The sequence below is a fragment of the Sceloporus undulatus genome, chromosome 4 (assembly GCF_019175285.1).
Source record: "Sceloporus undulatus isolate JIND9_A2432 ecotype Alabama chromosome 4, SceUnd_v1.1, whole genome shotgun sequence".
NCBI lineage: Eukaryota > Metazoa > Chordata > Lepidosauria > Squamata > Phrynosomatidae > Sceloporus > Sceloporus undulatus.
In genome coordinates, this window is record NC_056525.1 from 60,937,662 (window position 1) to 60,953,611 (window position 15,950).

The 15,950-nt window shown below is 40.7% G+C and overlaps 1 protein-coding gene across 1 annotated transcript in view; it reads right to left on the minus strand.

The window, feature by feature from the left end:
- SOX13 (SRY-box transcription factor 13) overlaps positions 1 to 15,950 on the minus strand; it is an 82,749-nt gene that overhangs the window by 14,077 nt on the left and 52,722 nt on the right. Inside the window, exons 3-10 of the mRNA XM_042465754.1 lie at positions 13,641 to 13,746; positions 12,045 to 12,131; positions 11,409 to 11,581; positions 9,596 to 9,664; positions 7,393 to 7,507; positions 4,365 to 4,447; positions 4,118 to 4,277; positions 454 to 563 (exon numbers count right to left, since the gene is read on the minus strand). Of these exons, the coding sequence (XP_042321688.1) occupies positions 454 to 563; positions 4,118 to 4,277; positions 4,365 to 4,447; positions 7,393 to 7,507; positions 9,596 to 9,664; positions 11,409 to 11,581; positions 12,045 to 12,131; positions 13,641 to 13,746 (903 nt within the window). The remainder of the gene's footprint in view (positions 1 to 453; positions 564 to 4,117; positions 4,278 to 4,364; positions 4,448 to 7,392; positions 7,508 to 9,595; positions 9,665 to 11,408; positions 11,582 to 12,044; positions 12,132 to 13,640; positions 13,747 to 15,950) is intronic.

The following is a 15,950-nucleotide window of genomic DNA, read 5'->3' on the forward strand; positions in this document are numbered from 1 at the left end:
GCTTGAAATTTTTAAAAAATATATATACATTGCAAAAACCATACCTTGATTTTGTTATTTTATATAAGGGACACCATTTTACTGTGCCATTAAATTTAATGGGACTTGAACATCCATGGATTTTGGTATCCATGGAAGGTCCTGGAACCAAACTCCAGCAGATACCAAGGGTCCATTGTACCCTAACACAACCAGCTAATTCAAGGCCAGTCAAAAGTGAGACCCCAGTTAGCTCATTTTAAGTGAGCCGTCTTTTGAGCTGAGCCTTGAGAACTTCATTTTTTAAACCTTTTTCAAAGGTTACTTTGAAAAACCTAGATGTCAGTCATTTTTTTATATACTGCATTGGATTCCACATTACAGTTACATACATCTTCCCTAAAATTCTGATTCTCACTCAGACTTTTAAAAGAGAAAACAAATATTTTTGTTCTGCTGAGACTAGTCACATACCTTCCTGAAGGGATGATTTGGGGAGCCATCTATTGCTCTGCTTTGGCTGTGCAAAAGTTGCCGAGCATCTTGGATTGCTTTGGTTATAGCATCTCCCTCTCCAAGGAACCCTAATTGTTTTAATAAAATAAAATTGATGTCACACAGTCAAGTGACAAGATGTTCTTGAAAAGATCCCAGCTGTCAAAAAGTTGCACAGAGATAAAAGTTTACTTTTGGTAATTCTACATCTGTCTTTTAAAAATGCTCAGGTAAGTGCTTCTTAAAACCATCAAGAGCGTTTTGTATCAGTAGAAAAAGAAATATTTAGGGTGAAATCTTATCTCACCTGGGAGAATTTCACAGAGGCCAAAGGATACTAGAGACCACCTTGGGGGATGTTCCCACTAGGGGAAACCCCGCATTCTGAATCGAATCCAAGGAGTGGCGTTCATATTAGGATCCGATTTAAACCTAGAACGGTTCTAGAGCAACCCGCAATCGTCCCCACTACAAATCGAATCGTAGAGCGGGATAAACATTTAAATCGAATTTTCCTCATTTAACACGTGTTAAAAAAACACTAGGGTCCAACCTACGTTTTTCCATTGATTCGAGTTAGGAACCGGAGTTCTTTACTAGGAACGACAGCCTTTGAATCGGGTTGGATGGATGGGAGGAGCGGACTGCGGTGGGGGCTGTCCTTGGGGGAGTTGCCCTTTCTGTCCCCATCCGTCGTGGCTGTCCATTTTGCTTCCCTCACCCCTTTGTTCGCTGTGGTCTTTCATAAGAGATAAGGATTATTTTTATTTTTTATTTATGGTTTACAGGCGCTTAATCTCTTCAGCGCTTTAAGGCCTGAAGTCCCGGTGCTCAAGCGCCTGCATCTGCAAAGGACTACAAGGCTTCTCCGGTGGATTGCAAGCAACTCCCCTCTGTGTGGGGAGAGCCCATTTCTAAGGAGGAGAGGCAGGAAGGGAAGGCTCCTCTCAAAGAGGCATTCCCTGCCCGCTTGGGCTCTGATCTCGCCCAGGCAGGGAAGAAGCTCCTCGCGAGGAGGCATCTGATCGCGCCCAGACAGGGAAGGGCTCTGATCAATTGGGGGGGGGGATAGAGCCTTTCTCCCTCTCTTTCTCACACGGAATCTGCCTTCTCCTCAACCCTGTGAAAGAGAATCTTTGGAGAAGAGTGCTCCCTCCTGCTTTGCCAGAAGCCTCCCCCATTGATCTCTGGGCTCCCTGAAGGGATTCTCCCTGGCTGTCTTGGGAGACATGAAGAGGGGATGCTGTCATGCAAAACCTATCCCATAGTTCCTCTGGAAAGAGCTTGGGTTTCCTAAATTCGCTTTGCAGAAGCCTCCCACTTGATCTCTGGGCTCCTGAAGGGATTCTGCCTGGCTGTCTTGGGAGACATGAAGGGGGATGCTGCCATGCAAAACCTTCCCATAGTTCCTCTGGAAAGAGCTTGGTTTCCTAAATTCGCTTTGCCAGAAGCCTCCTCCATTGATCTCTGGGCTCTCTGAAGGGTTCTGCCTGGCTGTCTTGGGAGACATGAAGAGGGGATGCTGCCATGCAAAACCTATCCCATAGTTCCTCTGGAAAGAGCTTGGGTTTCCTACTAAATTCGCTTTGCCATAAGCTTCCCCATTGTCTGGGGCTCTGTGAAGGGATTCTCCCTGGCTGTCTTGGGAGACATGAAGAGGGGATGCTGTCATGCAAAACCTATCCCATAGTTCCTCTGGAAAGAGGCTTGGTTTCCTACTAAATTCGCTTTGCCATAAGCTTCCCCCATTGATCTGTGGGCTCTCTGAAGGGATTCTCCTGGCTTCTTGGGAGACATGAAGAGGGGATGCTGATGCAAAACCTATTCCATAGTTCTCTTGGAAAGAGCTTGGGTTTCCTACTAAATTCGCTTTGCCATAAGCTTCCCCCATTGATCTGTGGCTCTCTGAAGGGTTCTGCCTGGCTGTCTTGGGAGACATGAAGAGGGGTGCTGTCATGCAAAACCTTCCCATGTTCCTCTGAGAGCTTGGGTTTCCCACTAAATTCGGAGGGAAAATGTATATAAGGCTGACAGCGCTTATGCGTTTGATCGTTTTTAGCGCCTTGATTGGTTCATTTTAAAAAAAAAACCCCAAAAATACATCATTTCACAAACGGTCAATGAATGGAAACGCTGACGAAAGTTAACGCTTCCAATAATCCGGGTTCGTTACGTCTTCTGACGTACTATTGATTGACGCTCCAAATAAGGTATGGAAGAGAGAATCGCTTTATTTAAACACGATTTCATGCCAAGTAGGAACGCTTGCAGGTAAAAACTTCGATTTAAATAACCAGATGGGAACAAAGAATAACGCGTTTCGGAATGCGAGATAACACCGGGTTATTTTGAATCGGTTTTATTAAAACGTTGTATTTTAAATCGTTTCAAATATTAAGTGTGGAACACCCCTTGAAAGCAACATGCTTTTGGTCACCTCACTATAGCTTGTTGCAAGTACGAGCACACCCCCCACCCCCCCCCCAGCGCTTGTTCTGGGGATCCAAAGCCCCGTCACTCCCTGAATAACCTCTAAAATGAGTGTGTATGTGCGTGTGTGGGGGAATACACTGGTCCCAAAGCAGGCTTTACTGAATTTTGCTCCTGATGGAAACAATAGGAGGGAATTTTTCAATAACTCTTAAGAAAGTGGGGAGGGAAGAACTGCTTCTCCTCTCCATCTAACTCTGAGGAGTGTATTCCTGGCAGGGCTTAGGATGTTTGTTCATCATGGATTTACTTCTTCTGCCTCCACAGGGTCATGCTATTTTGTTGTTTTGTTCAATTTTCAGCAGTTTTAAGCAGTGAAACTGCAGACTTGTTATCTGTTGATGCAAAAATAAATCACTCTCCATCCATTTATTTGGAAATGCTAATACTGCTTGGTTCAGTTTGGACTGTAATTACTGGAGACTAGAATTCACTTTTCACTGCCTGAGTATATCAGGAAAGAGCAAATACTTAGTGCTCTTGATGGTGTGTCTCTGGAATGAAAACATCTTTTTTCTTTTTCTTTTTTTTTTCTTCTTTTTTTTTTTTTTTTTGCATCTTCCTATTCACTAGCAGAACAAAAACTGTCATTTTTTAATGATCAACAATATCCTAGGAGGGGATGCAACACATTTGAACTGAAGATGTAGACTGAGATATATTAAATTGCATTATTTCATGACAGCCCATTGGTACAACACTAGCACACTATTGCCTATACTAACTGAGTGGGATTTTAGAATGAACCCTTCATAGCCTTACTTGTGGATGCTGGGGACTGAATCTGTGACCTTTTACGTGCAAACCAGGGCTTACAAAAATTATGGTTTGAACCACAATTGCCAGAATCTCCATGCTGGCTGGAGAATTTTGGAAATTATATACCAAAAAGTAACTTTTCCAAAATGATGCAAAGAATATGCTTCAAATGAGTAGAGCTTCTCACTCTTTCATTCTAATGCAAGAGTAACAAATGCAGGAGAATAATCCTAAACAGAATCTTGATAAATGCCATGGTTGGGTCTTTTCTGAATCGAAGATAGAGTGAAATTATTCTTCTGAGAAACACCCCGAGAATAAGGTAAGTCATAATTGATTTCAATGTGGAACCACTGGCTCAGAGGCATAGCAAGAGAAAGCTCCATGGTCTTACCCAAAGGAAGGCTGGGAGGGCTGGTCTGCAGCTCCTGAGAAACTCCATGGTTAGATGTGAGCGACTGACAGGTGCTGATTTTTAAACTAGGTGAGCTGGAAGAATTGGGGAGATCAGAACTTTTGGACTTTGCTGTTAGGTTTAGTGGCTGTGAAGATTCCTGGAAAACATAAAGAAGAGAAAGAGAGGAGACTGCATCCCCACTAGGGTATTGGAGCCAAGAAATAAAACAGTTCATGAGTTTCACCTGGATCTGCAGGTGCCCTGAGCTTGCAGGTCTCTTCACTGCTGAAGGTGAGGGGCTGTGCAGCAACTGCATGGGGTACTCCACTATAGATAATACAGAAACAGAAGGATGTGGGGTATAGAATAAAACATTAAAACAAATTTTACACCCAGCAACAATTCCTAAGGAAATAAAATTTCTGTACGAAAAACTAGGAAACTGAAAATCAGGCTCTAAAAAATGATGTGAATTAAACAGGTTGCCTAACAGTACATTTGGCCACTAAACAAACATAGTTCCCTGGAGCATGTCCCTGAATATCTGGGGACATCCATGCTGTTATTGATTTTTCAAGCAAATAGCAATGGAATCCCATTCATAATAGTAAAGTGCATCTGAGTTACACTGAGTTGGATCCAGACTACAGACCGTATCACATGGGGATGAAAGAGCAGTTTACCTTTCCCAAATTCAATGCTAATTTGGGAGTTAAGCCAGTTCCTATCACACAGGAATTGCCACCAAATCACCACCTGGGTCCATCCCAGATGCAGCCTAGGTTATCTAAGTTGCTTCTGCAGCCCCTTTTCAAAAACAGAAGCTTCCAGCTTTTAAAAATGGCCGTTGAAGCAGCGTATTCGTGACAGGTAAATCACAGGTAAATATGAGTTATCCTCAGATAAGGATATAGTTCAGAGTTTTGGAATTTAGTGTCACGAATATGCTGATGGCACCAAATTCTCTCCTTCCTTCCCATAAGATCCCAAGAAAGCTGTCTCAGTTCTGAACTGAACTGAATCTGTCTGTTGTCACTGAAACTTACTCCCCACAAAGCAAAGGTACTCCTGGTCAGTTGAAAGACAGATCAGGGAATTGGGATGTATCCTGTGCTGGATTGGATTACACTCCACCTGAAATCTCAAACTTGCAACTTGGGTATTCTCCTGGATTCAACCCTGAACCTGGAAGCCCATGTTTCAGTGGTAGCCAAGAGTGCATTTGCACAGTTAAGACTAGTGTGCTAGTTGCACCCATTTCTCAAGAAGCCAGATCTGGCTATGGTAATGCATGCCTTGACTGCATCCCGTTTGGACTACTGTAACACACTTTATGTGTGCGCTGGAAATCATTTGGAAACTTCAGTGGGTCCAAAATGCTGTGGCCAGACTGCTGACCGAGACAACTCACAGGAGACATATAACTCCCTTGTAGAAATAACTCCACTGGTTATTGGTTCGTTTCAAGGCACAATTAATATTGCTCATCACAAACAATGAAGCCTTGGCTTAGGTCCAGACTATTTGAAAGACCATATCTGGCTATACAAACCTGCCAGAGTCTTAGGCTCCTTGGGGAAGGCTTTCTTTCTATCCTGCTACCATCACAGGTCCATTTGGAGGACACAAGAGGCACTTTCTCAGCGGCTACTCCCACCCTCTAGAACTTCCTTCTGTGGAAGACTAGGTCTCCCCCTTTCTCTCCTTTTACCAGTAGACAAAGACCTCCTTGTTTATGTAGGCTTTAAATGACTAATTGTTCACAAACAGACCTATTTTATGAAAGGAGTACTCTAATTTTAAATTTTGTATGTTTTTAAATGATTTAATATTGTTTAACGTGTGGTTTTTAAAATGGTGATATTTTCATTATGTTTTCATCGTGTTCTCTAATTTTCTTACTGTGCTTTAGCTCATTTTGTTTTACTGTGAGACACTTTGATTTCCATACTAAGGGAAAGGTGGCATATAAATGCAATAAACTGTTGTTGTGTGTGTTCAAGTTATTTCTGACTTATGGCAACCTAAGGTGAACCTATCATAGGTTTTTTTTTTCCGGGGGGGGGGCAAGATTTGTGTGTGACTTGCCCAAGGAGAATGTGACTTTCCTGAGGTGGTTTTCCATGACTGAGCTGGGATTCAAACCCTGGTGTCCAGTGGCTTAATTTAATGCTCAAACCACTACTCCACACTGATTAGCAAACACAATGAATAAATAATACTAAATAAATTATTTGCCAATTTCATTCTTATAGGAAGTAATGAGTAATGATTAATTTTCTTTCCACTGCAAGAAAGTCTTTGAAACCTGTTACTATTTGAACTTCAAGGTAACAATAATAATAACACTTACATTTCTATACCACTTTATTTTGCTAAGTGGTTTACAGTGTGTTAGTCAATTGTCCCCAACAAGCTGGGTACTCATTTTACCAATCTACAAATGAATGGAAGGCTGAGTCAACCCAAAGCCCTGTATGATCAAGATTTATTCTACACAAAATTTGCATATGGATTCCTCACTCTTCACAGGAAGACATCTACTGCTGTTTCCTGTGCAGAAAGTGGTGTGGACTTCTCTTTTGCATTGATAACAGCAATTTTTGCTCTGGAAATTTTCATTCTCAAAGGAATGTTATTATTTTCTGCACAGCACATGTTTTCTGCACAAAATATCATCAGCAGATTTTGTATACAATAAGTCCCTAACTGGGAAGATTCTCCACAGTCTATGATTCTCTTCATTAGGGTTTCCTGACACTACTGAAACTCATTTTTGACCATATTTCAGATGTTTTTGAATATTATTCCCATCCCTGTCCTCAGTTAAGTTCCTTCCTTCTGGATTACAAATGTAGAGGCAATACGTTCTCTTCCATCCCTTCCAACTCATGCTTCTCTACCAATTCCATCCCCTCCCCATTCTCACATGGGCAGGAACAATGCTAGCCCACCTGCACCCAAAGCACAGCCCCTCTCACAGTTCAAAGCTGTCCTCGTCACTGTTAAAGAAGGAGGCTCTTGTGGTTGGGTCCCAAAGCTCTGGACGCTGCCCCATAAACCTAATGCAGTTAACTTATTACAGTATAGGGACAACCCATCAAATACAAGTACTCTGACTTGTTTGGCTTTTTATTGACTGAAATCTAAGGAAATGGTTCACCAATGTATTTATTAATGAATCATCACCCATCTCAAGGTAACAGTATGAAAGCATGCTGGACACCTATGCTCCATTACCCAGAATTCCAAATGTCTTGACATCTTCATACCTGGTTTACAAGGGATTGGCTGGATTGGAAGTGCCATTTGTGGATCTGGGTTGACAGGAAGAGGCTGGTGACTGGGAGGAAAGGCTGGAATCATTACATATGGCATGTTGACCTGCTGAAGAGAAAAGAATAAGGGAAGTAGGGGAGGCAAAAAGACAGATAAAGCCAATTTAAAAAAAAAACTTCTAGGAACACTAATACCTATCCAGAATTATCTGAGATCAGCAAGAGGGGAATTGGTAAGATTGTTCTTCGGTTCATTCTTGAACATCAAAATGAAAAATATCAAAAGTTTTCTCCACACTGGATAGTATAATGAGAGTTTTGTACACTTTTCAAATTTTTTTGATTTTTTTTTCACAAAAATTTCATGAAAGGGCTTTTTCACAAACCCCTTTTGCAAGTTTTTCACCCTAAAGGGCCCAATTACAAAAATGTAACCACATCTGACATTTGTACAGCTGCCAGGGTTTTTGTTTTTTTCAGTTTAGTTGTTTTTTGTTTGTTTATTTGTTTGTTTGTTTTGGAGGAGAGAAAAATTTCAAATGATCTTCCCATCCCTAATAGAAAGAAGAAGATGGCCTTCCCAATTTTCAATCCCATTAGTGTAATACCTAAACATTAACAAGTTACTTGTGGGAGTTACTTGCAGGAAGACCTCTCCCTACATAATCTGCCCACACTCTCAGAATAACGGGAAGAGCATATTAGAGCGCCAATCAACTAGGCTTATATCAACTTCCCAAAGAGCCTTTACTGCAGCTGCTCTGACACTATGGTATAGTCTCCCGAAAGAGATCCATCTTATTGCCTCCTTGGAGGCATTTAAGAGGGCACTTAAAATGGATCTCTTCTGGTGAGCTTACCCACCTGACCTTGTATAAAGGTCAGGTCTGATTGTTGTATAACTCTATTGTATTGTCACTTGATGATGAGCTAGTTTTATATTAATTGTTATTCTATTTTATCTATGTGTTTTATGTGTATTTTAGTGAACTGTAATCCCACCTCGATCCATCTGGGAGAGGCGGGAAAATATAAATACTGTAAACTATATCATCATCATCATCGTCGTCATCATCATCAACATCAACATCATCATCATCATCATCATCATATGTAACCTCCCAACATATTTGTGGACATACAGAAATGTACTTAGTCATAATGCAACAAAAAGAAAGCTGAAGTTTCAACCCAAACTGTATTGACATTAGAGATGTATAAATCCATGCCTTTCTCCTTCATGGTTTGATTTGGGTTGGAAGAGCAGTACAAGAGGAGGCATTAACCTCTTTCCCTTACAATATGGCCCTGATCAAAATTACAACACCCCTTGATAAGGTCTCACTGCTCAGAATAGAGCACATGCTTTTCATGCTTACAAGTTCAACTGTGGCATCTCTAGCTAAATGTGACAAGTTATGGCATGGACTTTAACCTGAGGCAAGCAGCAGTGCTGTCATTTGTAACAGACAGTATTCAAGAAGGAGGACAAATAGTTGGATCAAGTGTAAAAAACAAACGGTTGTCACAGTCTGCTCTCTGCCACCTGCATGCTCAGTAGGAATGAGAAGGGTCTTTAAGTGCAAAGTGATGTTGGTATGTAGGGCCAATTCTCATTTGCCATCAGTGGAACAGGGGCCTACATGGTGCACCTCCACTCCCCACCCTTAAATGCATGATTAGTGCTGTTTTAACACCATTTGTTGATCCAAATTTCTTTCATTTCAATAAGACTTGCCATGATTTTATGCTACAAGTCACAGTGTACAATAGATACCCCAATCATAAGCACATTTCCACTCAATTAAAGTGACTGCTTTCAAGGAATTTACAATTACAGCCTTAGACTTTTCCCCCAGTTTTTTTTTAATTCACATGTAATCAGTCTTCATCATCTTAAATGAGTGAGAAACCTGTGGTCCTCCAGATGTTAATGTAGCTCCTATCACTCCTAGATAGCACAGCCAATGGTGAGGGCTGATGGATCACGTAATCTTAAACTTTTTCTATGTGGGTTTTCATGCACATGGGGGTGGGGAGGCCTACTTTAATCTTATTACTTTACTTTTCTCTACTTTCACAGAAAAACTGTGATAGAGGAAGACACCAAGGTTTTGTTCGCTGATTTTTCAAGCTTACACCACAGTTAAGCTAACTTTTCTGGCTATTCCCAAGGGAAAAAGAGCTCCTCTTTTACCTGGATCTGTTGCTGTAGAAGGTTGATCTTGTGTTGCTGCTGGATAAGCTGTTGCTGTTGCTTGGCAATCTGCAATAGGGAAAGGCAATGAAGAAGCAGGTCGTCTCTAGCTGTGAGCCATCTGAGCAGAATGACTCCCTTCTCTCAAACAAAGAGATGGTCTCTGTTCATTTGGTACTGGTAAAACAAACAAGTGGGGTTTGGGGGCTATGAGGCTGTGTTCTAGAAGAGTTTATTCCTGAGGTTTGGCAGCAGCTGTGGCTGGCATCTTCAAAGAATGCTGGAATGGAAGGGAGTGGGGTATATATTCTGTTAGTTGAGAGGAGGTGATTTGCACATTAATCTATGTATTGTTCTGTTGTTGAATTGCAAGGCCTACAGGGCGTCCATTTGCTTAATGATCCATTGTCTGCTGGAAATCCCCCTCACCTTGGGTGGTTTTCATTTGCATTTGCTGGGTCCTAATTTTGGTGTTTTTCAGGACTGGTAGCCAAACTTGGTTTGCCATAAGAGTTTCTTCTTTCCTGTTGAAATTGTTGATGGATTTCGATGGCTTCCCTGTGCATTCTGACCTAACAGTTATTGGCATGGTCCAGAATTTCAGTGTTTCAAAAACAGCATATCTATACATATAATTTATGTAGCTGATAACAACTGCTATATAAGAAACAAAGCACTAACACTTTCAGTTCAGAACACACCACATTTGCCTTTCACTTTGTTTAAGTACTCCTAATGACCTTGTAATTTAGGGAAGAGCTACGGCCATTCTATAGAATATGGATTCAAAAAGTAAAATGAAGAAGCTGAATATTTAAGGTGGCTGATTCATGAGTATATATTTGAATCTCTGTATTAACAAATCTTAGAAAGGCAAGTTATCAAGGAGAAAAAAAACAAGTATTGGTATAAAATGTAACATTAAAATTGGTACCAAGAAATGCTAGCATTTCATGGTTTCAGAGAAGGTATGAAATCTGCAGTTTTGGAGAGCTGTGGACCTGAGTTTGGAGAACAACAATTTGACTACAACTTTCTTCAGACCTAGCCAGTATATCTAATGATGTGGAATGCTAGGAGTTGCAATCCAACACCTGAAAGGCCACAATAACCATCCATTTCCTAGTCCTTTTCCAAATTAGAATTCAACCCTCAGACCAATAAAAAGTATGCCTTTTTGTTGTTGTTGTTGTTCTATCCTAATACTTTATTTCCACATAAAATCTTAAGCTTTGGGGATGTATTTTAAAATTATGAAGGTTTGCACTCCTCTTAAATCTGGTAGCACCTTGGTGGCACAACTGATATGTAAACTCCCCTTCTATCTTTTTGAATAAAGGCCTCAAGTAGCAAGATTAGATTATTTTAACATTTCACAGGATTCTTTGTTTGCTGGAACAGATTAAATTGTGATTTCTCTGGATTCACCAGCACTATCTCTTTAATCACTATAACATCCTATTATATGAGCTTTGCAAACTTGTTCAGTTTGTACAGGTATATTCTCTGATGTTGAACATGCATGTGGTTTGTGGAGTAAAACATTTAATGTTTAGGGTTTTGTATTACATCATGCGGGCATATTACTCACTGTGTCTCTCACCAATATAGAGAAGCTGCAATATTTCTAGGTTTTTTTGCTTTTCAACTGTCACTTGAGGTAAATAAAGTGCAATTAAACCCACTAACTCAACACAGGATTGATAAGATCCCTTTTCAAGTTTATACAGGTTCCTCAGATTGCCAGTCCTGCTTTCTTATCACCTTTTGAAGATGGTTATGGAAGGCATATGCAGTTCATTTTGCTGCCTACCTGTTCCTGCTGCTGTCTGGCCAGCTCCATCTGTTGCTGCTGCTTCTCAAACAACATAGCTGCCATGTTCTTCTGCTCTGAATGGGCTGTCAACAGCTGGTCCCTCAAAATAGACAGCTGGTTAATCATGACCAGCAGCTGCAACTCCTTTTCTGCTAGACTTTCCTGGGTTCCTGGGCCATACAAGAACCCAAAGACAGATAATAAAATAAAATGTGATGTCTAATTCTGCAATATTAAGGCAACAAACCTATTTTGTATCACATATTGTTTTAGACATTATGTTTCATCTTATATTGTAAGCAGCTTTGGATCTCGTGTTGGGGGGAAGGTTGAATATAAATCAATTCAATAAAGTAAGTTCTCAGAGACCATAATATTTTTCAGATTTTTCCTCTAAAGTTGGAGACAAAGTCACTGTTGGATAGGGATATTCAACCTTCCAAGCCTTTTCCATGATACTGTGGAAAGGTCTTCAGTTTGTACTTCTCTAGTGTCATAGTCCCAACCCACACAACAGAAAGAAGGTAGTTCATGGACATGCTGCCCCCTCTTGTAGCAGGTAGACCAACAGATGGCCCATTGCTATCATTGGATTCCTAAAGTACTCACAGTCAAGCTATACCAACTGCTCACCTTTCACTTCTTTGGAATCCATGGGATTTTTCCCCAGAAGTCTCTCTTTCCAGTCACTGGACAATAGCTTCTCAATGGTCGGCATTACTGTTGCAAGAAGAACATTAGTGGTTGTGTGATTGGGGGGAGGGGGAGTGTCAGAAGTCATTGAAAAGAAAGCTTTTCAGAAACTACTGCAAACAATGTGCTAGTAAGACAATAATACAAATGGAAACTAGTTTGCATCATGGAAGGGCAATCTCTCAAAGGCCAAGATGGTCAAGGAAATTAATGAATTAAGAATCTGACAAATTGACCTTAAGCCTCTGATTTCCAAACGCAAGGGCTGAATACAAATTCAGTCTGTCCTAATAAATAATGCTCCCTCTTTAAAACATTACATACTTGGCTAAAAAATGTTTTGATGAAGTATGAAAATAAAGGTAAAAGTAAAAGTATTCTCCTTCGGCAAAGTTGTCAAGTCATGTCCGACATACTAACATTATTATATGAATTTTGTCTATAATTATGTGTAGCCCCTAAGGGTTGACTTGGATAAGGAAGGGATAAAAAAGTACTAAAGCAACTACCTTCAGAAACTGAATTGAATTATACTCACAAATTCCAGTTCATTAACAAACGTATGAACAAGACAATGGATTCATGGTGTACTACCCTTCCTACTGCACACATAACAAAAGGAATCTCCTCAGAGAAGATTTTGAACCCAAGGAAATTGACTTTCGGTAAGCAGATTGAGGAGCTTATCACTTGGTGTTTTAAACCAGCTCCAGCCTGCCGGGTTGCAGCCGGGATGTCGGCGGGGATTATCGCACACTATATTGCTTCTGAATCACCAGACTGGGTCCAAGCCAGGTCCAAGCCATGCTCTGCTAGCATTTTTAAGAAGTCTGAAACCTTTCTGACTTCTAAAAAGGGCTGGCAGAACGTGGCTGGGACACGGTATGATGGCGGCTGGAAATTCAATGGAGATTTAGAGTGCAATAATCCCCACTTCCATCCCGTGTCCCAGCTGCAACCTGAGAGGCTGAAGCCAATTTAAAATGCAAGCAGTAAACTCCTAATTGCTTTCACATATCAACACAGACCATTGTAAAGATCTGAAAGACCTGTATCACTTTAGACAGCCCTTAGAAAATTTAGTGAGGGGGTCATGTTTTGCATCTTTCTTGATCCTATTACATGCCCTCCGACTCCTGCAACTGTATAACTGCAGCATGCTTTATTACTTAAGGTTTTAATATCATTCTGTACTGTATCTGAAGAAGTGGGCTTATATCCACCAAAACTAATGCAAAAATAAAAGCTAGTTAAATGTATTGCTACATTCCTTTCACCTAGACAGTCCAATTGCTTGCCAAGCTTAGTGCCTTCAATTTTCATTGTCAGCGCCTTCACAAGTGTCTTCAAGCATGATCTTTCATAGGTTTCCAAGCTAAGAGACTTCAATTAGTGCCAAGGACTGAATCTTGGGTCCCATGAACACAAAGCATGTTCTTCTGCAAAGTTATGGCCTTTGTGGACGGAAAAGAAATCTGAAGCAGGGAAGCAGGAGCTAAAGTGTTTTTTTAAAAAAACAAAAAAACACCTTCCGACCTTCTTTTAAGTTTTGATTGAAATCCAACTTTTCTTGGCTGGAAACTGTAGACTCAAATGCAAAATTCCTGCAGTCTAATGCTTTGTCCACTGGAGATGCAGGTTCCTAAAAAAAAATGTAATCCATCATCAGTCATCAAGAACCAATCTTTGCTATTGTTTTCCTCTGAGGGTGAGAGAGGGTAACTTGTCTAAGATCACTCAATGTATTTCCATGGCAGAGCAGGGATTTGCACCCTGGTCTCTAGAGTTGTAGTCCGAAGTTCAAACCACTACACTACACTGTCTTACCAATACTGTACTATCACATTATACAGTCCTTTGCAATCTGCACTAACTGCCATTAAGAACTTAAACAACTTGGGATTAGGTAACCTGACAGAGTGATTCTTTCCATGTTTACTTATTTTATTAACTTTAGAGTTATCATCTAAGGTCCTCCTTTGGTGGGGGGGACAAGGAAAAGTGAGCAGCTAGAAGAGAACAGGTCTTTTTAGTGGTGACATCCTATCTGGATTGCTGGGGTGGAGGGGCACTAGGAGGATAATTTTCTGCTCGCCTATATGTTTAAAGAACTCTTTTATAGTTTTAGATGGTGCAGGACAGACCGTCTAAAAAGGGCGGACTCCTGGGTGCCTGTTTTTCTGCCAGAGGGAAGCTGCAGCCGCCAAAAGCGAAAAGTGGGTTCTTCTAAAGCCAGAGCGGCGGCGTAACGAGTGCACCACTGGTGCACTCGTTATGTAAGTGTCGTGTGGATGCTGCACAGCGCTTACGTAACAATGGCGGCACCCATGTATACAGGGTGCTGCCATTATTACACCGTCATCACATGCTAGGGTTGCGGAGTGTGTGGGCGCTCCGCCCCCAGGCAACCCTAGCACATGACGAGGGCATCGCAAAGGGCCCGTATGTACCGGGCCAATATTTGCAATATTTTATTCCCATTGTTGATCTTATTTTTGCTTTCAGCATGAACTGTGCGGTTTTATCACTGCTGTTTGTTTTATCTTGCTTGTTAACATTGTGTGCCTTCAAGTTCTTTCCAACTTAAGGTGACCCTATCATAGGTTTTCTTGGCAAGATTTGTTTGGAGGAGGTTTGCCATTGCCTTCCTCTGAGGATAAGAGTGTGTGACTTGCCCTGATTTTAAGTTGAGCACTTCCAATGTAATTGTTTTACTACTGTCTCATATTATTTCATTTTTAATTTATCTGTACACTTTTCCAATAACTCTGGGTTTGGAGCTGTTTAAATTTCTAAAAAGATAACACACATTTAATAAAAAGTTACATCTTTCTTTCAAGAATTATTTTTCCAAATAAAAGATAATAATAGAATTCTAACACACAAAGACAAAAAGCTAGTTCAGTGCTGTGTACTATTACTGAATTTTTTAAAAATTGGGGGAAACAACCTTTCACCTCCCAAACACATAAAGTGGCTTTAAAATGCTGTAAAATGTGTTAATTTAGCCCTCATAACCATGTAAGATGATCACATATCTATAAAAGCAACTATACCCCCCCCCCTGTAAAAAAAAGGTCCAAAACATGGCTGAAAACAAACCCAGCTGGCCACTTTGGATGCACAAGTGTGGCTCCCAGCAGAAGTGTGAGGGTGAAAAATAGCCCCTCTACAGTTGCTCACCCTTGATGTAAAACATACACCCCACAAATGATTTGTGGCCCATTCCTTCAATTTACATAAAAATCTGTAAGTCACTGCCTAGTTCAAACCTTTTATCTATAACTGACATGGTCTTAATATAGCAAAGAACTTATTTTTAACACAGCATAGATATGGAGCTATTCATTTAAAAGTCACTCTCTACTGATATAAAGTTAAGATTCAAACTATACAAGATGCAGGAGGTCAGATCTTCCAATGCCTCTGTTTATAATTTAAAATAACCCGACATGTGCCTGTTTTGATTAGAATGGTGTTACTGTGAGAGGAGACCTTTGTGCCATTTCAACTCTACATTGTATCCCCCAAATATTAATTAATTAATTAATTTCCTACCCTTTTCCTCAAAAAAAATCACAAACGGGAGCAAATGGCAGCTTTCTGTGGCAGCAACACGACTGCAGAGGGAATTCCACCTCATGCAGTGCTTTTGTTTGATTAGAATTAGACTCTCTCTAAACCCTTTTCGAATGAAAATCAAAAGATCCAGAAATGGGCCACACACCCGTATATGTGAATGTATATGCAGAATGAGGACCAAGTTTATCCTTTAGCAGAGGAAAGGGAGGGGACTGCCAAGATAGCTGTAATTTGTGTATGAAGAATGGGCAGTAGTTTGGTATT